Here is a 23,722-nt window from a genome sequence, read left to right as displayed (position 1 = left end):
GTATAGTAATTTTCATGTATTATATGCTTACTGTGGATTATAACAGATCTATAGATTTTATATACATAATTTCATTTGTTGGCTTATTGTGAAGATCAAGATAGAATTAACATTACATTTTATATGTTAGAAAACTTAGCTCACAGCAAAGAATATGATTTTTTGTAAGTTAAAAGGGAAGGGCGTGTCATTCCTGAACAACGAGGTGAAAAAAAGATAGGCTGAGAAAGTAGACCAAGGAGACTTGGTCTAGGAATAGTATAGACTTGGAATAGGAATGGTATTCAACAAGAGCAAAGATGTGCATAGACTGAAAGCCCAGGATTATCCAATATAGTAGCTGCTAAGCTTCCTGTGGCAATTTAAATAAAATCAAACAAAAAATTCAGTTCCTTCTTTGTACTAGCCACATTTCAATGCTCATTAGCCACATGAAGCTATTGAACAGCACAGATAAAGAACATTTCCATCATTTTAGAAAGTTCTATTCTATTCAACAGCATCACTCTAGCAGAAAACTCTTGAATGTATTAGAAACAGCAGTAGACCCTCAACAAATGTTTGGTGAGTGAATGAATGATAAAAGACAGATGGGATGCAGTGAGCCATTTAAAGAACTAGCCAGAGGAAAAGAAACTAATAATAATAGCTAACATTTACTGGACACTTAACAAAACCAAGTACTATTCCAGGGTGCTTTATATGGATTAAATTAATCCTCAATAACAACTCTACGAGGGATTTACAGTCATTATCCTCATTATACATGGGAAAACTAAGGATCTCAGAGGTTAAATAACTTTCCCAAGATCCAGGATTTGAATTCAGGCAGCTTGATCTGGAATCCAGAGCCTCCATTTTTAATCAGTACACTGTATAGTATTCTACTTCTTTATATAACAACTACATATTTAAACTTTGCTGTCAGGAAATAAAATTTGTTTAGAGTCAATCTTCCCATGCAATTACCAGTCAAGTTCATAGTGAAGAGAACAAAAAAATAAGTGATGAATAAAGAAGATTGGCAGAAAATATATCAAATGTTAATACTAGCTTGATGCCTAGATGCTGAGATTAAGGACCATTTTTTATTTTCCTGTTTTTGCGAATACTATTTTCTCAATGAATCATCCACAGTGATGATGTATCATTTCTACAATAATAATAAAACACTACTTTTTAAACGAGATGACAATATAATCAGCTTAAAAATTCCTAAGCAGAACATCAAATCAAAACTCAACCATCTCGAGGAAATGACAACCCACTCCAGTATTCTTGCCTGGGAAATTCCATGGACAGAGGAGCCTGATGGGCTACAATCCATGGGGCTGCAAAGAGTTGAACACAATTTAGCGACTAAACAACATATACTATATGGTATACTATATATTAAATAGTAAAAAAAAAAAAAAAACAAGACTCAACCATCTGAAACACTGATGTCCCCTAACTGATCTCTTGGCCACCAGTCTCCCCATCATTAAACCATTCTGAATTTGCCATTAGTTACCCTCTGTCATCTAATCCCTGCTCAGAATTCAACACATAAAACATAAAATATAATCTTCATGGCTTTGGGCAAAACATTTCTGCATAGAATGGCCCAGTTCTACCTTTCCAAATTTATCTACCAATGCTATCCCGTCAAATCCTTTAGGAGAGACATGAAAGAAAAAGTTCTTCTAGGAGAAACATGGTAGAAAGAGTCCTACCTCAAAGTTACAGACCTCAGACAACACATATCTCTTGGCCTCAGTTTCTCCAATGGAGAAAAACTGTGAAAATTAAATCTTTAAACAGTCAAAACAGCCAGCATACAAGGAAGACTTCAATAAGTGGTTTTCTCATTGCTGTTATTATTAACAAAAATTTTTTCAGTCCAATAAATTGCTCTATTTATTCCCTGACCAGATCACAAAAATAATCATAGTAGATATCTTAGTTCATCCTTTGAACAAGCTGTTGATCTAGTCTTCTCTGTGGCCAGCATCTCTACCTTCTACAAAATGTGTGGTCTTTTCCTTCATTCCACCTCATGGAGAAGAGAATTTGAATGGCCACAAGAAGTTGTTTCCTTCTTTGAAGAATTTTCCAACAGTATAGGTCTTATAAATCAGATCCTCCATGTAGATAATGCTATATTTACCAAGACATCAGGCAATCCATGTGTTATCTGTCAGGGAAATTTGCTTCTTGTTGATTTTGTCATAACCACATCTGTAGATCAATTCATCTACTGACTGCAGGTTTAGTTACCACCACGCAATATGTGGTTCCACGGTCCATGGCATGTTAAATGGAGCATAGTCAATCTTAACAAAGGTGCCACTGAAGACTTGACAAAGGTGAAGAAGTTGCAACGTCTTTCAGATCTGTGAACTCACAACACTGATGCCTCTGATCCTAATGACAAATGCCAGTTTGGGCTCTGCATGTGCATAGAAACTGCCAGCTTTTCTTGCCATCCTAGCCATCAGAATCGCAGTTCTGTACATCTGCCTATATACTCTTTGTGAGAGCACTTAACTTCTTTACAGATAAGCTTCATTCCTTACCTTTTGAAGGATCTTTTGGGCAAATTTCTTTCATAGGCACCTGATCTTCAGCTCTGCAAAATTCCTTCCCATTTCAAAAAATATATTTGTTTTCTAATTTTATTTATTTTGCTGTGCCAGTCATAGTGGCAGCACACACAATCTTCCATCTTTGTTGCGGCATGTGGGATCTTTTACTTGCAGAATATGGAATCTTTAGTTGTGGCATGCAGGATCTAATTCCCTAACTAGAGATCAAACCCAGGCCCCCTGCATAGGGAGCATGGAGTCTTAGCCACTATCCACCAGTGAAGTCCTCAAAATTTCTTCATTTTTTTCTTAAGGGTTTCAGTAGGAGCCTTAGTTTTCTCCTCTTCTGCATACTCCATAGCCAAATGGGCTTTTAATTCACTGACTCCTTAAAAAGCTTTGGACTTTTACCTTTATGCTTCATTTGTTATTATTTTGTTCCTTTCTGAGTTTCTAGAAGACTCCTGAGAGTCCCTTGGACAGCCAGGAACTCAAACCAGTGACTTTAAGGAAATCAACCCTGAATATTCATTGGAAGGACTCATGCTGAAGCTGAAGCTCCAATACTCTGGCCACCTGATGCGAAGAGCCAACTCACTGGAAAAGACCCTGATGCTGGGAAAGATTGAAGGCAGAAGGAGAAGGGGAAGACAGAGGATGAGATGATTGGATGGCATCACCAACTCACTGGACATAAATTTGAGCAAACTCCGGGAGATAGTGAAGGACAGGGAAGCCTGGTGTGCTACAGTCCACAGGGTTACAAAGAGTCAGACACAATTTAGCGACTAAACAACAACTTTGTTCCTTTCTGAGTTCTTTCCCTATCTTCTAAAATCCTATTAAACTTCATGTTCCAATTTGAGTTAGCCTCCTCCAAAAAAGCTTTCTGGCTCTGCTAAGGGAATTCCCAAAAGTTGCCTTATTAAATGCAGTTAATTACCAGAAAATTAAGTCTCAACAGGTAGAAAAAGACCTACAGCACAGCTAAATTCCAGCAAGACAGATTCAGCATGAAACCTGGAATCCCTCTTTTCAGCTATTAATACTATTCTAACAAGTCTCCAATAATGTTTCAGCTTTCTCACTGATCTCTGGAAGGAAGGAAAAGCCATTACCTAAGGATGTTGGGATGGGAGAGTCTATTCATGAGCTGCACTTCTTTCAGCATGTTTGCCCGGTTACTGCTCAACGTGTTCATCTTAAGAGCCATCACCTGGCCGGAAGCTCGGTGGCGCACCTAGAAAATAAAATAAAACAAGAGACTCAAGGACGGCAGCTGTATATGAGGTCAAAGTCTCCACATGTAGAGCATGCTGAGATGTTTTACTGCCAATTCAGATAAAACAGACATGGTAAGGGATGTTTTTCTATAAAATCTGATTACATAAGGGTTTCACAACCGTTAACAAAGATGGATTTATTCCTTTGAAGACCAAAACTGTTTCATATTAAGCTGGCTAGAAAATACATGATTATACCTCAAGAAATCATGACTTCTTACTTTGCTGTCCACCTAAAACTATCAGAACATTGTTAACTGGCTATACTCCAATACAAAATAAAAAGTTTACTTAAAAAAAAAGAAAAAAACCACGATGTCTTAAAAAAAATACCTTAGAGAAAAATGGGGAAAATGTCTTAGGCTGGTTCCTCATGGCCAATGCTTCTGAGCCTTAGGACACTAACCAGAAATTCTCTTTCGTGGAGTTTTATAACACTTAATGAACTATAAAACTGTCTTTATAGGACACTAAACCCACAGCCTCAAAATCTCTCCCAAGCACCATAAAATGTATATATATACAGAAAAAATTATTGCATGTTAAATATAGAAAGAAGGCAGTGAATCTTCTGGACCTAATATTGAGTAACCCAACCCAAAGTTCCTTATAATCATTTACACACAATCAAGTCAGATACAAAAAACCTGAGCCACACCACTTACGCCATTACCCATATACACAGAGCAAAGTCTACTTCTAAAACATTCATCCTCTGTAGAACTCAATCTATTTTACATGTAAAAATATTATTTTATAATTTCAATGCACACTCCACAGGTTTAAAAAACTCAACACTTTGCCTGCAAGAAAATTAACTATGTTTTCAGTCTCCAAAAGTAGTCTCAGGCGTATCAAAATGAGAGAGAATCAAAATGAGAGACTAACAAAATAAGAGAAAATATTTTGTCTTAACCAAAAGAAGCTCAATTATTCACTTAGATATGTGTTTCCTACTGGGCAATTATGAATGAGGCTGTAGAAAAGTTACAAAGTACCAAAGACCTCATTGCTGATGCTGCTGCTGCTAAGTCGCTTCAGTCGTGTCCGACTCTGTGTGACCCCATAGACGGCAGCCCACCAGGCTCCCCCATCCCTGGGATTCTCCAGGCAAGAACACTGGAGTGGGTTGCCATTGCTTTTTCCAAAAGACCTCATTACTTACTGGTTAAAAAAAAATTCATTTCAGATCATGTACAACAGGGACATGCCATGCACAACTGTCATCATTCTATGGACTTTCAGAGTATCATTTCAGGATATTATTTCTACTTCACCAAGTGGAAATTCCAATAGAAAACACAAAAATCTACTTAATTCTTCAATCTCCAGAAATTCTTTGACAGGACAACAGCCTCAGAAGTTTAGTATAGCTATTAATATAGGACAGACAACACAGCTTATCTTAAAACTCAAAGGTACAATGTTTCAGAGTGTCTAGACAGAAGAAGGGGAAGGAAGAATTAAAACACTCAGAGCCACAGGAACCCTGATCAGAAGAACTGAGCACAACACTGGCTGTCTCTCCCCTCTTCTAGATCCCTGAGTGAGATTTGGAACACAACTCTCTTCCGAGTGCATCAATGATTCTGTTGTCATGTACCTCGTGACTGATGAAAGAGAAGTGGCTTTCCTTTTCAGATCCTGCATGGATAAGTTAAAAGAGACATTTATATACAAAGAACACACTGACAGTATTTTTCCAGCTTTATTTACAGAAGACATCTGTTTTTTAATAAGGGCTCTCCATTCTGAAAGTCACTCCTCTTTTTTTTTTTTTTCTATCATCTGAAAACTATCACTCTTGAGGTCTTTTTTTTTTAATGTCTGCTTTTAAGAAACTTTGATAAAACAATGTGTGAAATTTAGGGATAAAAAAAGTTGTTTCAAATTAATCACAAAAAACCCTACTTCCTTAAACAAGTGGACAAGGAGATGAACATGTTCATTAACACTGTATATCTTTCATGTGCATAAAATATTTTCCTCTTTCTTCTAGCCCCTCAAATTCTACCTATCTTTGAAGGCCACACTCAAATATCCCCTTCCTCTCTGATGTCTTCCTTGTCTGTCTCTAGGAACTGTTTGTGGTTTCCTTCTTTATACTGCCTCAGAACAACAGTATACCACTGAAGACACAGTTCTGTGCATAAATATATCCTCACTAGGCTACAAACCATTTTGAAGCCAGGATCTATATTGTATTAATTTTTATTTTGCAGTACCTAAAACGCCTGGCACATCATAAGAGCACAATAAAAACAAAAACAAGAACGGTTAGTTAAATGATACTTCTAACATACTTTTTAAGGGCCAGTGCATCATTCATTTATCCAGGTAATTTCTTTCGGGGTAGTGCTTTTCTTTCTTTTTCTCTTTTTGGTGGCAGAGGTATCAGGGGAGGATATAAACAGAAAAGCAGTACAAGATTTGGCTTAAATTTTCTGGAATTAGCCATCTAGAAAAGGACAAACAATAAGCAATTTGACCAATCAGTAAAGAAAGAGAATAAAGACTCAAATACATCACAAGAGGTATCTATATGAATGTTGATGCACTTAGGGGAAAACAACATGGGACTTCAGTGAAATCTCCAAGAATTAATAGATTTGGACAGATTTTTGAAGCACAAAACTGACTACAGGCGATAAAGAAAAAGGTATCATCCAATATAGAGGTCCACAGGATTTCCCTGGCAGTCCAGTGGTTAAGACTCCACATTTCCAATTCAGAGGACGTGGGTTCAATCCCTGGTCAGTGAACTAAGATCCCACATGCCTCAGAGGAAGGCAAAAAAAAAAAAACAACAAAAAAAAAACACATAGAGATCCACTAAACATAGGGAACCTGTCTAAATCCAGGAGGATCTTCATTCCAAGTTGTCAAAACCACAAAAAATTGTTAGCCCTCAAACCTACTTAGATTTTCAAAATAAAGGGAAGGTCAATTTCTGCTTAAGTTTGTCCTCTACACATAGATCATTGTTACTACTACTAAGAGGATTTCCAAGAGACTGATATCTTTAAATACCTTTTAAAAAAAAAAATTAAAAACAGAACTGCCATATGATCCAGCAATTCTACTTCTAGGTACAAACCCAAAAGGACTGAAAAAGGGTCTCAAAAAAATATTTGTACACTCATGTTCAAAACAGCATTATTTATAATAAGCAAAGGGCAGAAGCAACCCAAGAGTCCATCAACAGATAAACAGATAAACAAAATGTGGCACGTGAGGGAATATTATTCAGCCTTAAAAAGGAAGGAAATTTTGGCATATGCTATTACATGGATGAACCTTGAAGATATTATGCTAAGTGAAGTAAGCCAGTTAGGAAAAGGCAAATACTTATGATTCCACTTATATGAGGTTCCTTAGATAGTTTAATTCAAACAGAAAGAATGTAGAATGGTGGTTGTTAGGGGTTGCAGGGAGGGGAAGAATTCAGAATTGTTTAATGGGTACAGAGTTTTAGCCTTGCAAGATGAAAACAGTTCTGGAGAATGGTGACACAAAAATAGGAATTGAATTGTACACTTAAAAATGGTTAAGATGGTAAAGTTTATATATACTTTACCACAAGTATAAATAAAGAAAGGAAGAAAAGAAAGAAGAGATAGAGAGGGAAGAGAAGAGAATCACCAAGGTAAGAAAATTACTATCCCTCTTTGATTTTTAAACTTAGCTGATACTACCACAGGATCTTCAAATCTACTTTCTAAAGAAGAACATAGCAGAGTGGTGAAGTACTCAAGCTGTCAATATTAGCAGATCAAATCCAAGTTTTAATGCTTAGAGTGACTTCTTTTGAAGTTTTCTGTTGTAAAATAAAGAGAATGATAGTCTCTATCTCCTTTGGAGGATAAACTGATGTTGTTATGTTAAAGAAACAAAAAAATGTGTATAAAGTACTTAACATAGTGCTTGGCACATAGTATTCAGATAAATAGGTATTGTTTTTATTAAAAATAAGAAACTATATGTTCGTAATAGTTTAGCATATCAGGTGATTTTGAGATGATATAGAAAATGTATACTAATTTTAAGTGAAAAGAGCAATATTCAAATCTGTATTGGCCTCCAAGATGATTTATTTATCACAAAGGGGAAAAGATGACCTTTATAATGGAGAGGTCTGGCGGCTAGCACCTTAATCAAGGGGTTAGAAATTCAGTTATTAGCAAAAGTGAGACATGCAACATTATCAACGTTCTGAAGCAATGGAATATACTTGCCAAATGTTTAACTCAAATCTAATCATAAGAAACTGACTCATCAGAAAAGACCCTGATGCTGAGAAAGACTGAAGGCAGGGGGAGAAGGAGATGACAGAGGATGAGATGGTTGGATGGCATCACCGACTCAATGGACATGAGTTTGAGTAAACTCCGGGAGTTGGTGATGGACAGGGAGGCCTGGCGTGCTGCAGTCCATGGGGTCGCAAAGAGTTGGACATGACTGAGTGACCGAACTGAACTGCATCATAAGAAAAAAATTAGACATATTCAGAATATCTAAAAGACAACTGTACAGTACTCTTCAAACAAACAAAATGTGGGGGAACATTCTAGATGAAAAAAAAAATTTGGCCATACCTCATGGCATGGGGGATATTAGTTCCCTAACCAAGGATTGAACCCATACCCCCTGCAATGGAAGCACAGAGTCTTAAGCACTGGACTGCCAGGGAAGTCCTGGAATATTCTAGATTAAAAGAGATTAACAGTCATAACCACTGAAATGAAACAGATGAAATCTTAACTGAATTCGGGATCCAAAAGTTATAAGTTGTACATTAAATTATTTTACTGAATTAAGGTTAATTGTCTAATGTATAAATAATGATATGGCTTTGTAAAAGAATGTATTCTTAGAAGATACATACTAAAGTATTTAAGTGTTATGATGTCTGCAATTTGCTTTCAAGTGGTCTGTCCAAAAAAATACAGATAGATAAAGCAATGTAGCAAAATATTAACAACTGATGAATCTAGATGAAGGGACTTAGGAGTTTATTGCATTATTCTTTCAATTTTCTATAGATTGAAAAAGTTTTCAAAAGTTGGAATAAACAAGTAAAAACTGAATTTTATTTCCTTACATGAATTTAGGAAATTAGGAAATAAAGATTAGCTTTTAATTGTAGGGAAAAAAATTCTGCATACAGCATATGCCTAAGTTTATGTCAAAACAAAAAGAAGTAGAAGTAAGTTTATAAAATATTAATGATGCTTGTCATTGACAGTAGATCGATGATTATTTTCTTGCTTTTGTGTTTCTTCATTTTCTACTTTCTTCCATAATATACTTGCCTTAATTTTCTAATAGAAAACATTGAATTTATATTCATTTTTAACTAAATAAGTAATACATGCATATATTTTCTTTGTAACACATTAAAACAATACACATAAGTAAAGTCCCTTTTGACTATTAGATTCATTAATCCCAATCTTCTGTGCTCATCCCCAGAAGCTGTTATTATTTCAAGCTTGACTAGTACCTTTCTGGGCCTTTTACAAAACGCACTGACCAAAACAACAACAAATCACTGGTGTGTATAACGTACACATGATCTAGATGAGGGATATATTATGTATATCAGAAGATGAAAGCTCTACAAAACAGAGGCTTCTTTCAACATGCTCAGAAGTCCAAGTACCCTATATGTCCTAAGTCCTAAGAATGTTTCAGTAGTAAGCTGAAACAAAAAAAAACCCAAAAAAGCCATAGATACCATCACCACAATGAGAAACCTGAGAACCACAACAAAGAGTAGCCCCTGCTCACTGCAACTAGTGAAAAGCCTGAGCAGCACTGAAGACCTAGCAGAGTCAAAAATAATTGATTGATTTTTTAAAATAATAATGATTAAAAAAGAAAAAGATCCAAAAAAAAAAATCAACAAACAAAAACTACAAACTAAGCCAAGAACTAAGAGTTGGCCAAGTGTGTGCATAGAGCTTGAAAGTAACTGATAATATTTCATTAGTCTTCTCAGTCACATTCAAATAGCAAATACTATCAGTCCAGTTCAGTAGCTCAGTCGTGTCCAATTCTCTGAGACCCCATAGACTGCAGCACACCAGGCCTCCCTGTCTCTCACCAACTCACGGAGTTTACTCAAAATCATGTCCATTGAGTCGGTGATGCCATATAACCACCTCATCCTCTGTCATCCCCTTCTCCTCCCGCCTTCAATCTTTCCCAGGATTGGGTCTTTTCAAATGAGTCAGTTCTTCTCATCCGGTGGCCAAAGTATTGGAGTTTCAGCTTCAACAACAGTCCTTCCAATGACTATTCAGGACTGATTTCCTTGAGGATGGACTGGTTGGATCTCCTTGCAGTCCAAGGGACTCTCAAGAGTCTTCTCCAACACCACACTTCAAAAGCATCCATTCTTCGGCACTCAGCTTTCTTCACAGTCCAACTCTCACATCCATATATGACTACTGGAAAAACCATAGCTTTGACTAGATGAACTAGAGGATGTCTCCGCTTTTTAACATGACGTCTAGGTTGGTCATAACTTTTTTTCCAAGGAGTAAGCGTCTTTTAATTTCATGGCTGCAATCACCATCTGCAGTGATTTTGGAGCCCAGAAAAATAAAGTCTGACACTGTTTCCACATCTATCTGCCATGAAGTGATGGGACCAGAGGCCATGATCTTAGTTTTCTGAATGTTGAGCTTTAAGCCAACTTTTTCCCTCAACTCTTTCACTTTCATCAAGAGGTTCTTTAGTTCTTCTTCACTTTCTGCCATAAGGGTGGTGTTATCTGCATATCTGAGGTTATTGATATTTCTCCCAGGAATCTTGATTCCAGCTTGTGCTTCCTCCAGCCCAGCATTTCTCATGATGTCCTCTGCACATAAGTTAAATAAACAGGGTGACAATATACAGCCTTGACGTACTCCTTTTCCTATTTGGAACCAGTCTGTTGTTCCATGTCCAGTTCTAACTGTTGCTTCTTGACTTGCATACAGATTTCTCAAAAGGCAGGTCAGGTGGTCTGGTATTCCCATCTCTTTCAGAATTTTCCACAGTTTGTGGTGATCCACACAGTCAAAGGTTTTGGGATAGTCAATAAAGCAGAAATAGATGTTTTCCTGGAACTCTTGCTTTTTCTGTGATCCAACGGATGTTGGCAATTTGATCTCTGGTTCCTCTGCCTTTTCTAAAACCATCTGGAAGTTCACTGTTCACATACTGTTGAGGCCTGGCCTGGAGAATTTTGAGCATTACTTTACTAGCATACGGAGAAGGCAATGGCACCCCACTCCAGTACTTTTGCCTGGAAAATCCCGTGGACGGAGGAGCCTGGTAGGCTGCAGTCCATGGGATCGCTAGAGTTGGACACAACTGAGCGACTTCACTTTCACTTTTCACTTTCATGCATTGGAGAAGGAAATGGCAACCCACTCCAGTGTTCTTGCCTGGAGAATCCCAGGGACAGGGAAGCCTGGTGGGCTGCCATCTCTGGGGTCGCACAGAGTCGGACACGGCTGAAGTGACTTAGCAGCAGCAGCAGCAGTTACTAGCATATGAGATGAGTGCAATTGTCCAGTAGTTTGAGCATTCTTTGGCATTGCCTTTCTTTGGGATTGGAATGAAAACTGACCTTTTCTAGTCCTGTGGCCACTGCTGAGTTTTCCAAATTTGCTGGCATATTGAGTACAGCACTTTCACAGCATTATCTTTTAGGATTTGAATTAGCTCAACTGGAATTCCATCACCTCCACTAGCTTTGTTCATAGTGATGCTTTCATAGGCCCACTTGACTTCACATTCCTGGATGTCTGGCTCTAGGTGAGTGATCATACCATTGTGATTATGAGTCATGAAGATCTTTTTTGTACAGTTCTTCCATGTATTCTTGCCACCTCTTCTTAGTATCTTCTGCTTCTGTTAGGTCCATACCATTTCTGTCCTTTCTTGAGCCCATCTTTGCATGAAATGTTCCTTTGGTATCTCTAATTTTCTTGAAGAGATCTCTAGTCTTTCCCACTCTGTTGTTTTCCTCTATTTCTTTGCCCTGATTGGTGAGGAAGGCTTTCTTATCTCTCCTTGCTATTCTTTGGAACTCTGCATTCAAATGGGTGTATCTTTCCTTTTCTCCTTTACTTTTCACTTCTCTTCTTTTTACAGCTATTTGCAAGGCCTCCTCAGACAGCCATTTCACTTTTTTGCATTTCTTTTTCTTGGGGATGGTCTTGATTCCTGTCTCCTGTACAATGTTATGAACCTCAGTCCATAGTTCATCAGGCACTCTATCTATCAGATCTACTCCCTTGAATCTATTTCTCACTTTCATTGTATAGTCATAAGGGATTTGATTTTGGTCATACCTGAATGGTCTAATGGTTTTCCCTACTTTCTTCGATTTAAGTCTGAATTTGGCAATAAGGAATTCATGATCTGAGCCACAGTCAGTCAGCTCCCAGTCTTGTTTTTGCTGACTATATAGAGCTTCTCCATTTTTGGGCTGCAAAGAATATAATCAATCTGCTTCTGGTATTGACCATCTGGTGATGTCCATGTGTAGAGTGTTCTCTTGTGTTGTTGGAAGAGGATGTTTGCTATGACCAGTGCGTTCTCTTGGCAGAACTCTATCAGCCTTTGCCCTGCTTCATTCTGTACTCCAAGCCGAAACTTGCCTGTTACTCCAGATGTTTCTTGACTACCTACTTTTGCATTCCAGTCCCCTATGATGAAAAAGACATCTTTTTGGGGTGTTAGTTCTAGAAGGTCTTGTAGGTCTTCATAGAACTGTTCAACTTCAGCTTCTTCAGCATTACTGGTCGGGGCATAGACTTGGATTACTATGATACTGAATGGTTTGCCTTGCAAATGAACAGAGATCATTCTGTCATTTTTGAGATTGCATCCAAGTACTGAATTTTGGACTCTTTTGTTGACCATGATGGCTACTCCATAACTTCTAACGGATTCTTGCCCACAGTAGTAGATATGATGGTCATCTGAGTTAAATTCACCCATTCCAGTCCATTTCAGTTCGCTGACTCCTAAAATGTTGATGTTCACTCTTGCCATCTCCTGTTTGACCACTTCCAGTTTGCCTTGATTCACGGACCTAACATTCCAGGTTCCTATGCAATATTGCTCTTTATAGCATCAGACTTTGCTTCTATCACCAGTCACATCCACAACTGGGTGTTGTTCTTCCTTTGGCTCCATCTCTTCATTCTTTCTGGAGTTATTTCTCCACTGATCTCCAGTAGCATACTGGGCACCTACCGACCTGGGGAGTTCATCTTTCAGTGTCCTATCTTTTTGGCTTTTCATACTGTTCATGGGGTTCTCAAGGCAAGAATACTGAAGTGGTTTGCCATTCCCTTCTCCAGTGGACCGCATTTTGTCATACTATCATCTTCCATATATAAATCACTGTGCTAGATGCTGAGAAGGCTATTACATATCAACATGAGACATCAGTTTGTCAGATCTCCCAGCAATTTTTGTTCCCCAATTGCAAAGTTATCTTGTTGCTCTCCAGCTTAAAATTCTTCAGTGGCTCACCATTACCTGGGGAATAAAGTCCAAACTCCTTTTAGCAAAACTAAATCCATCAACTTCTCCCTGTATATTCCCACCATCCTCTCCCCTTCAGTGCTCAGTGTGTGCTCAATTATGTCTGATTCTTTGTGACCCCATGGGCTGCAGCCCACCAAGTTATTCTGTCCATGGAATTTTCCCAGCAAGAATACTGGAATGGATTGCCATTTCCTCCCCTAGGGGATCCTCCTGACCCAGGGATCAAACCCAAGTCTCCTGCATGGTAGGTGTATTCTTAACCACTGTGCTACCTAGGAAGCCCTTTTCTCCCCTTACCTTTAGTTATTATATAGTAATACTTGTAATTATTTCTAAATGCATCACCCTATCCACTTTTCCTTTCCTTGACACATTCTATTCTCCTTGCCTTGATGTAATCCTCAACCCCCTAACCCCTATCCTAATTTCCCTTCCAAATTCCTTTCAATTATTCAAGTTATAAGAAACATCATTTTTCCCGAGAAAAATCTCAGTTCATTTCAAGAAAAGTTAGATGGCTCCACTCTGTTTTCTTAATACTCTGTTCTTATTTATCTCTGTTACAGCACTTGCATATTTTTTCAAAATGTTTATTTGGCTGCGCCAGTCTTAGTTGTAGCACTCAGGAGATTCATTTTCATTGCAGCACACAGGATCTTTAGTTGCAGCATATTGGATCTAATTCCTTTACCAGGGATCAAACCTGGACCCCCTGCATTGGAAGAGCAGAGTCTTAGTCACTGGACCGCCAGGGAAGTCTCAGCACTTGCATATTGTATGCTCTTAGTCTGTCCACTTATCTCCAATATATCTAAGGGCAGTTCTGATTCAAGGTGGCAACTAGGAAGATCCTGAACTTACCTCCTCCCAAAAACACAGAATGCATATGCAACAACTTCCTATATGCTTAAGGGCAAAAACTGCCTTATTCATTATTCATTTATTCCGAGAATAGCTATTCAGTTCCTCCCACCATCCACCCGCAATACACACCTTCTGAGAAGCAAGACTTCTTTTCATATGGACAAATCTAGATTTTCATCAAAAATCATTAAAAGCTAATCAGAAAAGAAAAGCATGGCAATTATTATATAACTATCAACAGACACTAGTAGATTGCAAACTGTAGACTCAAAAGGCAGATTACAGGTTATACATAATCTTATAGCCACTAGTTATTACTTTACCCGTTTTTATCCCATTCAAGTAAGCATATTAACATACAAGTGACAATGACGGTTAACATAGGTGCTGCTGTTCAGTCACTCAGTTGTGTCTGACTGTGATCCCATGGACTGTAGCCCACCAGACTCGTCTGTCTATGGGATTCTTCAGGCAAGAATACTGGAGTGGGTTGCCATTTCCTTCTCCAGGCAACCTTTCCAACCCAGGGTTCAAACCCTTGTCTCCTGCATTGGCAGGTGGATTCGTTACCCACTGAGCTACCAGGGAAGCCTCAATTGGGGTGGCTCTGTGTGTGTGTGTGTGCGCTTAGTCGCTCAGTCATGTCCAACTTTTATGACCCCATAGACTGTAGCCTGCCAGGCTCCTCTGTCCCTGGGATTCTCCAGGCAAGACTACTGGAGTGGGTTGCCATTTCTTCTCCAGGGGTGCCTCTAATTCAGCTCTTAATTTATATTTTTCAAATTAAATTATTTGCATATGCTGGTACTTCAGTAATTTAAAACAACAAACTACATGCAATAACTTGAGCTTTAGCAATGTGGTATGAAACCAAATTGAGAAATTCTTCTCTGGCACAGTGCCTAGCATCTAGTAGCTGACTGCTCAAAAAATGTTTGTTGAATTTAAATGGTTAACTTGAGTCAGGACACTTATTTTCTAGAGGGGAAGAAAAGCATAAGCCTCTGACCAGCTCACAGAAATACTAAAGGGAGAATTAAGTAATAAAAACGACAACAATGCAAGAACTGTAACAAAGTAATTAATCATGAAGTTAACTATTAGACGAGTAGCTTAGGACTTCCAACCAAGAAGTCACAGTGAGCCTATAGTAAATATACAGTAAGCTGGTATAGCAACATTAATATTAGGCAAATAAAGTTTAAACAGTACTCTTCAAAGGAAGCTATAACCCCTCATTTCAGAAGTGTTTTTGAAGTTTTCGGGTGAAATGTTTTGGTTCTAACAATGACTGGGGGTAGGGAGTGCTGCAGGCCTGAGATGCTAAGACATCCTGCAGCTACAGGACTGTCATGTACAAGGAAGCATTGTTCCATGTGCTGTAGAAAATGCAAATGTCTTACCAGATATTCATGTAAATAAAGAACACATTTATTATTATCTAAGCTTGGACTCTAACTCCATTTTACATTAAAAACAAAGTCACCTTGCATGGTATTAGTATAGACTGAACTTCCTAGGAATGCAACTAACTACCTGTAAATTAAGGAAAACTGCTTTTTGTTTTGTTGAGAATATCACTAAGAATTGGTCCTCATTTCAGAAAACCAGACCACCAATGATAGTGCTGCTCCTGAATCCCAATATAACACATCTGTATCAGATCCATTTGCAATTTTTATATTTATGGTGATTTATTTAGCCTTTAAAAAAAAAAACAAAACACTTTTTATTTTGTATTGGGGTGTAGCCAACTAACTGGAGAAGAAAACAGCAACCCACTCCAGTTTCATGGGAAATCCCATAGGCAGAGGAACCTGATGAGTTGCATGCAGTCCATGGGGTCACAGAGAGTCAGAGAGGACTTAGTGACTAAACAACACCAACAGCATAGCCAATTAATAATGTCATAACAGTTTTCCGTGAATAGTGAGCGCAGAGACTCAGTCATACATAAATATCTATTCATTCTTCCCCAAACCCCCCTCCCAGCCAGGCTGCCACATAACATTGAGCAGAGTTCCATGTTATTTAGCCTTTTTTAAAACACCAAACATACATAGGACTTTCCTGGTGGTCCAGCGGTTAAGAATCCTCCTGCCAGTGCAGAGGACACGGATCTGATCCCTGGTCCAGGAAGACTCAACATGCAGGGCTTGTGTGCCACAACTACTAAGCCGGTGTGCTGCAGCTACTGAAGCCTGCACGCCCTAGAGCTCATGCTCTGCAACACGAGAAGCCCGTGCTCCACATCTAGAGTAGACCCCTCTTACCAAAACTAGAGAAAACCTGGGCACAACCACCATGACCCAGCACAGCCAGAAATAAATAAATACAATTTTAAAAGTATATATGTATAAAGTGTATTTTTGCTTTGCCCACAAACTTTGTGGGCATTGTGCCTATTCTGCCAACTTTTTTCTCTAATGAAACATTCCAAATTAAATGAACATCTGATAAACTTGGCAAAAATATATTATACCTCCTTAATCAATCTGTAATTTGTCTTGGCAAGCTATTCCTATTTCAACTGAAGTTCCTATTTCCTTTATCACATACAAATAAGTCTGGTCTATTAATTACACTTTTATTCTAATATTGTATGGCATCTCTGTTCTTTTTTTTTTTTGTATGGAGTGGCTTCTGTCTTCTCTTAAAACTAGAACTAGTCATGCTTAAGAAGGTAAAAGCATCCAACTATTTTGTTATGTATTCCAGCATGCTGCTGCTATTACTGCTAAGTCACTTCAGTCATGTCCGACTCTGTGCGACCCCACAGATGGCAGCCCACCAGGCTCCCCCGTCCCTGGGATTCTCCAGGCAAGAACACTGGCGTGGGTTGCCATTTCCTTCTCCAATGCATGAAAGTGAAAATCGAAAGTGAAGTCACTCAGTCATGTCTGACTCTTCGTGACCCCACGGACTCCAGCATAGTCAGGCCCCAAAATGTGCATACTGAAATCTATATTTTTACTAATTTAATTTTACTCTTCTTTTATCATACAATTTTATCAATGATGTTTACCATTGATCTTATATAATCAATTATGTTTACCATTGATCGTATATAATTATAAACAACAGAACCACAGATCCCTATCAATTTCATTTCAGGGTAATTAAGAGTTAGGTTTTAAAAACCTGTTCTAACACCTAAAATTACACCACTTGCTACATACTAGGTTCTGTTGTGTAACTGCTTTATATGTTTTAACTCAGCTAATCCTCAAAATAATTCTATGAGATATTACTAACATTTCCCATATTACAGCTATGGAAACTGAGGCAAAGAGAGATTAAACAAGACTTTTTCAGAGCTCCAGCAAATGGCAGAGCCAGCACCTGAATTCCGATAATGCAAAGAACAGTGGACCTGAAAGCGTTCAAAACAAGTGTTCTAAGGAAAAAACCACTGCATGCACGAGAAAACAATTTACCAAATGCATGGATACTACATCATAATGATTGAATCACATTCTCAGAACACAATGAAATAAAATTTAAAATCAACAATAAAGAGATAAATAAAAATAAGCATAGTAGGCAATACTAATTGTTTACCCAACATCTATTGTCCCCATTTCTTGACTGACATAACTCCAATTAGGTGGCTTAATTAAAATGTTCAATCTTCCCTTCCCTGCAGCTAGGGTGGACAGATGTCCTAGTCTTAGTAAGGACATGGAAGTGGGAATTGCTTGGTGGAGGATTCTCAGAATGCTAATGTTTTCCTGATGAAATTGTTCTTTTTATCTGCTGAAGCATAGATGTGGTGCTTGCATCAAGAGCAAGAGGACAAAAGCCACAAACTAAAGAGAACTAGTGGAGGCCTAGATTGTTGATGACTTCCTCAAGCAGTTGTAAAACATAGGAATTTCTCAAGATTTCCTGAGAAAAATTAATATATTATATGAATAAGCCATTGTGTTCTGATTTCTGTAACATAACTGCCAAAGACAGTCCTAACTGATCTGTAAAATATTAAAAATAAATAATTTAGAGTTCAACCTAAAGATTCTAGGGAGGACTTTCCTGGTGGTCCAGTGCTTAGGCATGGGCCAATGCAGTGGGCATGGGTTCAATCCCTGGTCTGGGAAGATTCCTCATGCCACAGGGCAACTAAGCCCATGTTTGGCAACTGCTAAGCCCATGTTCTAGAGCCTGTGCTCTGCAATAAGAGAAGCCACTGCAGTGAGAAGCCAACACACCCAAACTAGACAGTAGCTCCTGCTTGCTGTAACTAGATAAAGGCCTGTGAGCAGCAAAGAAGACCCAGAAGAGCCAAATATTAAAAAATAATAATAATAAAGTAAAGATTCTAAGGAAAAAAGAAAGTATAATAATAAAGATAAAAGCAAAAGTTAATGAAATAGAAAATGAAAAAATAATAAAGGTCAACAAACCAAAAGCTGATTTGGGAGAAGAAAAAAACTAATAAAGAAACATATCTCCAAGGGCTTCCTTGGTGGCTCAGTGCTAAAGAATCCACCTGCCAATGCAGGAAACATGGGTTCAAACCCTAGTCTGGGAAGATCCCACATGCCAAGGAGCAACTAAGTCCATGCCCCACAACTACTGAGCCTGTGTCCTAGTAGCTGCAACTACTGGAGCCCAAGCGCCTAGAGCCCATGCTTGGCAACAAGAGAAGCCACAAGGAGAAGCCTGCACATCACTGTGAAGAACAGACCCCCCTGCCCGCACTGGCCAAAATTAGAGAAAATCCCAGGCAGAAACAAAGACCCAACACAGCCAAAATAAATAAATAATAAAATTATTCAAAAAAGAAAACATATCTCCAGAAATCTTTCATTTTCAGGTCACTGCTTACCTTTCTAGACTCATCACAGGCTTCCCACTTCTTTCCATGCTCGCAGCAGACTTGAACCAAACCCATTTCACTCACCACTCTGAGAATATTCCATGCTCTTAATCCCCTGTGCCTCCACAAATGCTTTTCTTCCTGCTTGAAATACCCTTTTCCCTGGTTGTCTTCCTGACAAGCTCTTTCTTCCTCTAGAAAACTCACTGGTGACCTCCTCTGAGAAGCCTTCTCTGACTCCTTTAAACAAAGTTTGTCCTGGAAGCCCATATTAAATTCCTTGGCAGCCTTTGCATACTTTCACACACTTACTAACTATATATTAAGTAATTTGAAGCTCTTGCTACAGGCTCTGTTTTAGCAAGTACTATATTTTAAATATATTTCCTTTTTTTCACCCTAAGCAAAGAGCTCATTTAGGGTGAGATTTTATTAATTTCTCTATCCCTAACACTAGCTCAATGTCCTATACCTAATGAGCTGCTGCTGCTGCTAAGTCGCTTCAGTCATGTCCGACTCTGTGTGACCCCATAGACGGCAGCCCACCAGGCTCCCCCGTCCCTGGGATTCTCCAGGCAAGAACACTGGAGTGGGTTGCCATTTTCTTCTCCAGTGCATGAAAGGGAAAAGTGAAAGGGAAGTTGCTGAGTCATGTCCGACCCTTCGCTACCCCATGAACTGCAGCCCACCAGGCTCCTCCGTCCATGAGATTGTCCAGGCAAGAGTACTGGAGTGGGTTGCCATTGCCTTCTCCAATACCTAATGAACACTAACTATATATTTGCGGAGTAAATGAATGAATGATTAAGATAGCAAATAAATGCAATGTTTATTACACACTCAAAGTATCAGCAGAGTGTTATGAGATCTCAAAGGGGAAGCAACCAACCCTCTCACCTTCCTTACTGCAAAAATAATATGCTTTAAGATAAGCTTTTTTTTTTTTTTTTTTTGGCTACACCACAAGGCCTGCAGGACCCTAAGTTCCCCAAGCAGGAATCAAACCTGGGCCTTTGGCTCAGTTCGAAACAGAACACAGTTTCTAACCACTGGACCCCCAGGGAAATTCTAAAATCAGTGTTTTATATCTCTCACATGCCTTCACATATATCAATGTCAACAAAAATACACCCATGCACTGAGTGAATCCAAGTTGTACATATAACTTCTGTGCTTCCAGTTTTTGTTTTTCTAGCTGGATTATCAATTAAGGTGAAGGATCTTGGGAGCTACTTCGGCATAGCAGTACACACACAGTAAAACTCTCAACCTGATAAGTCATCCCCCGATGTTACCTAGTGCTGAGTTCATCCCCCAGAGACATCTGCAAAATTCTTTACTAATCAGTAGCCCAACTTTCCACATCAGCTCTGGAGGAAATAGTAAATGGATGGAATATGGCCAAAAGCTACAATCATACACTACTGTGAGTGAACCTTAAGAATAAATGTAAAAAAAAAAAAAAAAAAGAATAAATGTGATACAAATAGTCTCCTTTAAAACATACCACTTTACCCCAAAACCCTGAACCTCCACATGAGACCTCCCTCTCTGAAACCTCACTGTACCTCAAAGAGGTTGCAAAACCAGATAAATGCAACAAGAAAAACAGCAGGAAATTTAGCAAGAAGCAGTTTTGACAGACAGCAAGGATATGTAACAAGGACCATTTCCAAAGTACAGAACCCTAAGAAGCCTTGGACTGCTATCATCCTTTCTCCCGGGGTTCTCAATGCTAAACTCCTTTTAAAAAGGTAGTGGGAGATGGGAAGGAACTTCTCTCTTCTCTATTCTCTTTTGGAAATCTCTGTAATACAGTGTTAGCCCCTTGGATTCATCACAGGCAAAAATAAATAAAATTATTTTTTAAAAATTAAAGAAGAATTAAAGAATTAAAGAAAAATTAAAGAAGAATTCTGGTGGGTCAGTAGCTAAGACTCCATGCTCCCAAGGCAGAGGGCTGATCAAGGAACTAGATCCCACATGCCACAACTAAGAGTTCACATGTGACAAAGATCAAAGATCCTGCATGCTGCAACTAACATTGGGTGCAGCCAAATAAATAAAAATAAATACTTGTTAAAAGAAAGTTAACTGCAACCTAAATACAATGATGTTACATAAGACTGTAGCCCATAACTTGCTAGGAGACTCCCATGTTTGCTGGCTTTGAAGAATCAAGCTGCCACATGGAGAAGGAAACACAGCAAGGAGCTACAGCCCTCAGTTCAGCAGTCTGCCAGGAACTGAATGATGCCAACAACCACATAAGCTTAGCAACAGATCCTTCCCCAGTTGAGCCTCACATAAGACAGCTGCCCTAACTGACACCTTGATTGCAGCTTTGTGAGCCTCTGAGGCAGGGGACCCAGCTAAGTCATACCTAGACTCTTGAACTACAGAAACAGATATAATAATATGTGTTCTTTTTAAACCACTGCATCAGTGGTAAAATTGTTATGCAGCAATAAATAACTAATATACTATCCTTCCCATTGTGTGGCAATTACCCTTGCACTTAATTAATGTTAATATAAATGATTACCATCGGATTATAATTTCCACAAGGTCAGGATTAACAAGTTTTAATCATCAGTGTATCTTAGCACTTAACACAGTGTCTGGTGTGAACAGATGGATAGATGGATGAATAAATGCCTACTCTGTTCCAGGCATAATGCTGTATCTTAGAGAAACAAAGGTAAATAAGACATAGTCCCTGTTCTTATGGAGCTTGAAGCTAAGTAGGATGACAAGACACTTAATCAGATGATTTCAAAAGACTATGTTAAAGGTAACATAGGCTTCTGTGAAGACACAGTATATGGGCTTTTAACTCAGACTGCATGGGTCCAGGTAGGGGAGAGGAGAAAATCTTCTCCCCAAGAGTAGAAAGACAAACAAGTCTGTGGGGGGTATGATCAAATCAGTGTACTATGAGTACTACTCTGTCAAGATTGACATCATTATCAATAATGTCTTCATAATCTAGTCCCAAAATGACAAAGTATTCGGTATGCTGCTGCTACATCGCTTCAGTCGTGTCTGACTCTTGGCAACCCCATGGACTGCAGCCTACTAGGCTCCTCCGTCCATGGGATTTTCCAGGCAAGAGTACTGGAGTGGGTTGCCATTGCCTTCTCCTGAGTATTTAGTATAGTGGGATTAAAAACAAGGACCCACACCTCTTGTGATGTGAGAAGACACATTTTAGGCACTGTATTAGTTACAAGAAAATCTGATATCAAAGAAATTCAATTAATCTTCTAAAGGAATGTTTGGGGATTCTCAATAGATCAATAAAATCAAGATTTATATTGATCAGGCAACATGATATTATGTATAGAAAATTCTAAAGAAAAAAAACTACAAAAACTATTAGAATTAATAGAAGAGTTCAGCAAGGTTATAGGATACAAGATAAATATATAAAAATCAAGTGTTTTCCATACTGTGCTGTGTGCGTCCATCGTCGCTCAGTCTTGTGTCAGACCCTTTGCAACCCCATGGACTGTAGCCAGCCAGACTCCTTGGTCCAAGAGGACTCTCTAGGCAACCCACTGGAGTGGGTTGCCCATGCCCTTCTTCAGGGGATCTTCCCAACCCAGAGATCGAGCCCACGTCTCCTGCACTGCAGGTGGATTCTTTATATCATCTGAACTACCAGGGAAGCCAGTTTTCTACACTAGGAATAAGCAATCAGAAAATGAAATTAAGAACATAATTTTCCTACAACAAAACTGCTAGAAACAAAGACCGAGAACCTCAGGACTTTGAACCAAGGTAGCTAGAGCATTATCCGTATAGCACATAAAGTTCTCTTCTAGAGGAGGCAAAAAGGTTGCTGCTCTGCCTGTGTTTTTCCCTACAGTATCCCTTGCTGTCACTCTGGAAGACACCAACTGACTTTTGCCTGACACTGACATTCTCAGTTTGATCTCAGTCACTGCATCCTTCCAACACTTAGACTCCTGAAGTTAAAGAAATGGTCCTCATTGCTTGAGTATAAAAATCCTCCCAAGTGAAACATCACTCTTAGTTTTCTTTTTAAACCCTCTTTCACTGTAATAACTTTTGTTTTAATAAAATATTCCTTTTTTTAAAGACCTAGGAAGGAAGGGAGGAACACAGAAAGAAAGGAAGAGAAGAAAGAAAAGACAATTCCACTTACAATAGCACCAAAAGTTAAGAGCTGAAATGACAGAACTATTAGAAAAAAACATTAGGGGAAATCTTCACGACATTACATTTGGCAACAATTTCATGGATATGACATCATAAGCACAAACAATGAAAGGAAAGCTATAAATTGAATCTCAACAAAATTAAGAACTTGTGTGCATCAAAGGACACTACATAAAGAACTACAACTCAACAAAAACAACCCAAGTTTAAAAAAAAAGGAAAGGAAGGAAGGAATATGCAACAGATTAAAGACAATCTCTTCAGCAACTGGTGTTGGGAAAGCTGGACAGCTATGTGCAAATCAATAAAATTAGAATACTCCCTCACACCATGCACAAAAATACTCACTTAGTATCATGCTTAGTGAGATAAGCCAGAGAGAAAAAAAGACAAATACTATATTTTATCACTTACTTGTGGCATCTAAAAAAAAAAACAAAACTAGTGAA

The 23,722-nt window shown here is 38.6% G+C and overlaps 1 protein-coding gene and 1 pseudogene across 5 annotated transcripts in view; both read right to left on the bottom strand.

The window, feature by feature from the left end:
* TESK2 (testis associated actin remodelling kinase 2) overlaps window positions 1-23,722 on the bottom strand; it is a 139,281-nt gene that overhangs the window by 66,242 nt on the left and 49,317 nt on the right. For all 5 annotated transcript variants that reach the window (XM_027537433.1, XM_027537429.1, XM_027537430.1 and 2 more), the window contains one exon: window positions 3,686-3,807. In XM_027537433.1, the coding sequence (XP_027393234.1) occupies window positions 3,686-3,807 (122 nt within the window). The remainder of the gene's footprint in view (window positions 1-3,685; window positions 3,808-23,722) is intronic.
* On the bottom strand, window positions 1,947-3,032 carry LOC113882531 (annotated as a pseudogene).

The sequence above is a fragment of the Bos indicus x Bos taurus genome, chromosome 3 (assembly GCF_003369695.1).
Source record: "Bos indicus x Bos taurus breed Angus x Brahman F1 hybrid chromosome 3, Bos_hybrid_MaternalHap_v2.0, whole genome shotgun sequence".
Taxonomy (NCBI): Eukaryota; Metazoa; Chordata; class Mammalia; order Artiodactyla; family Bovidae; genus Bos; species Bos indicus x Bos taurus.
Note: the sequence above shows the minus strand (reverse complement) of the source record. Positions and strands in the feature narration are given on the sequence as shown.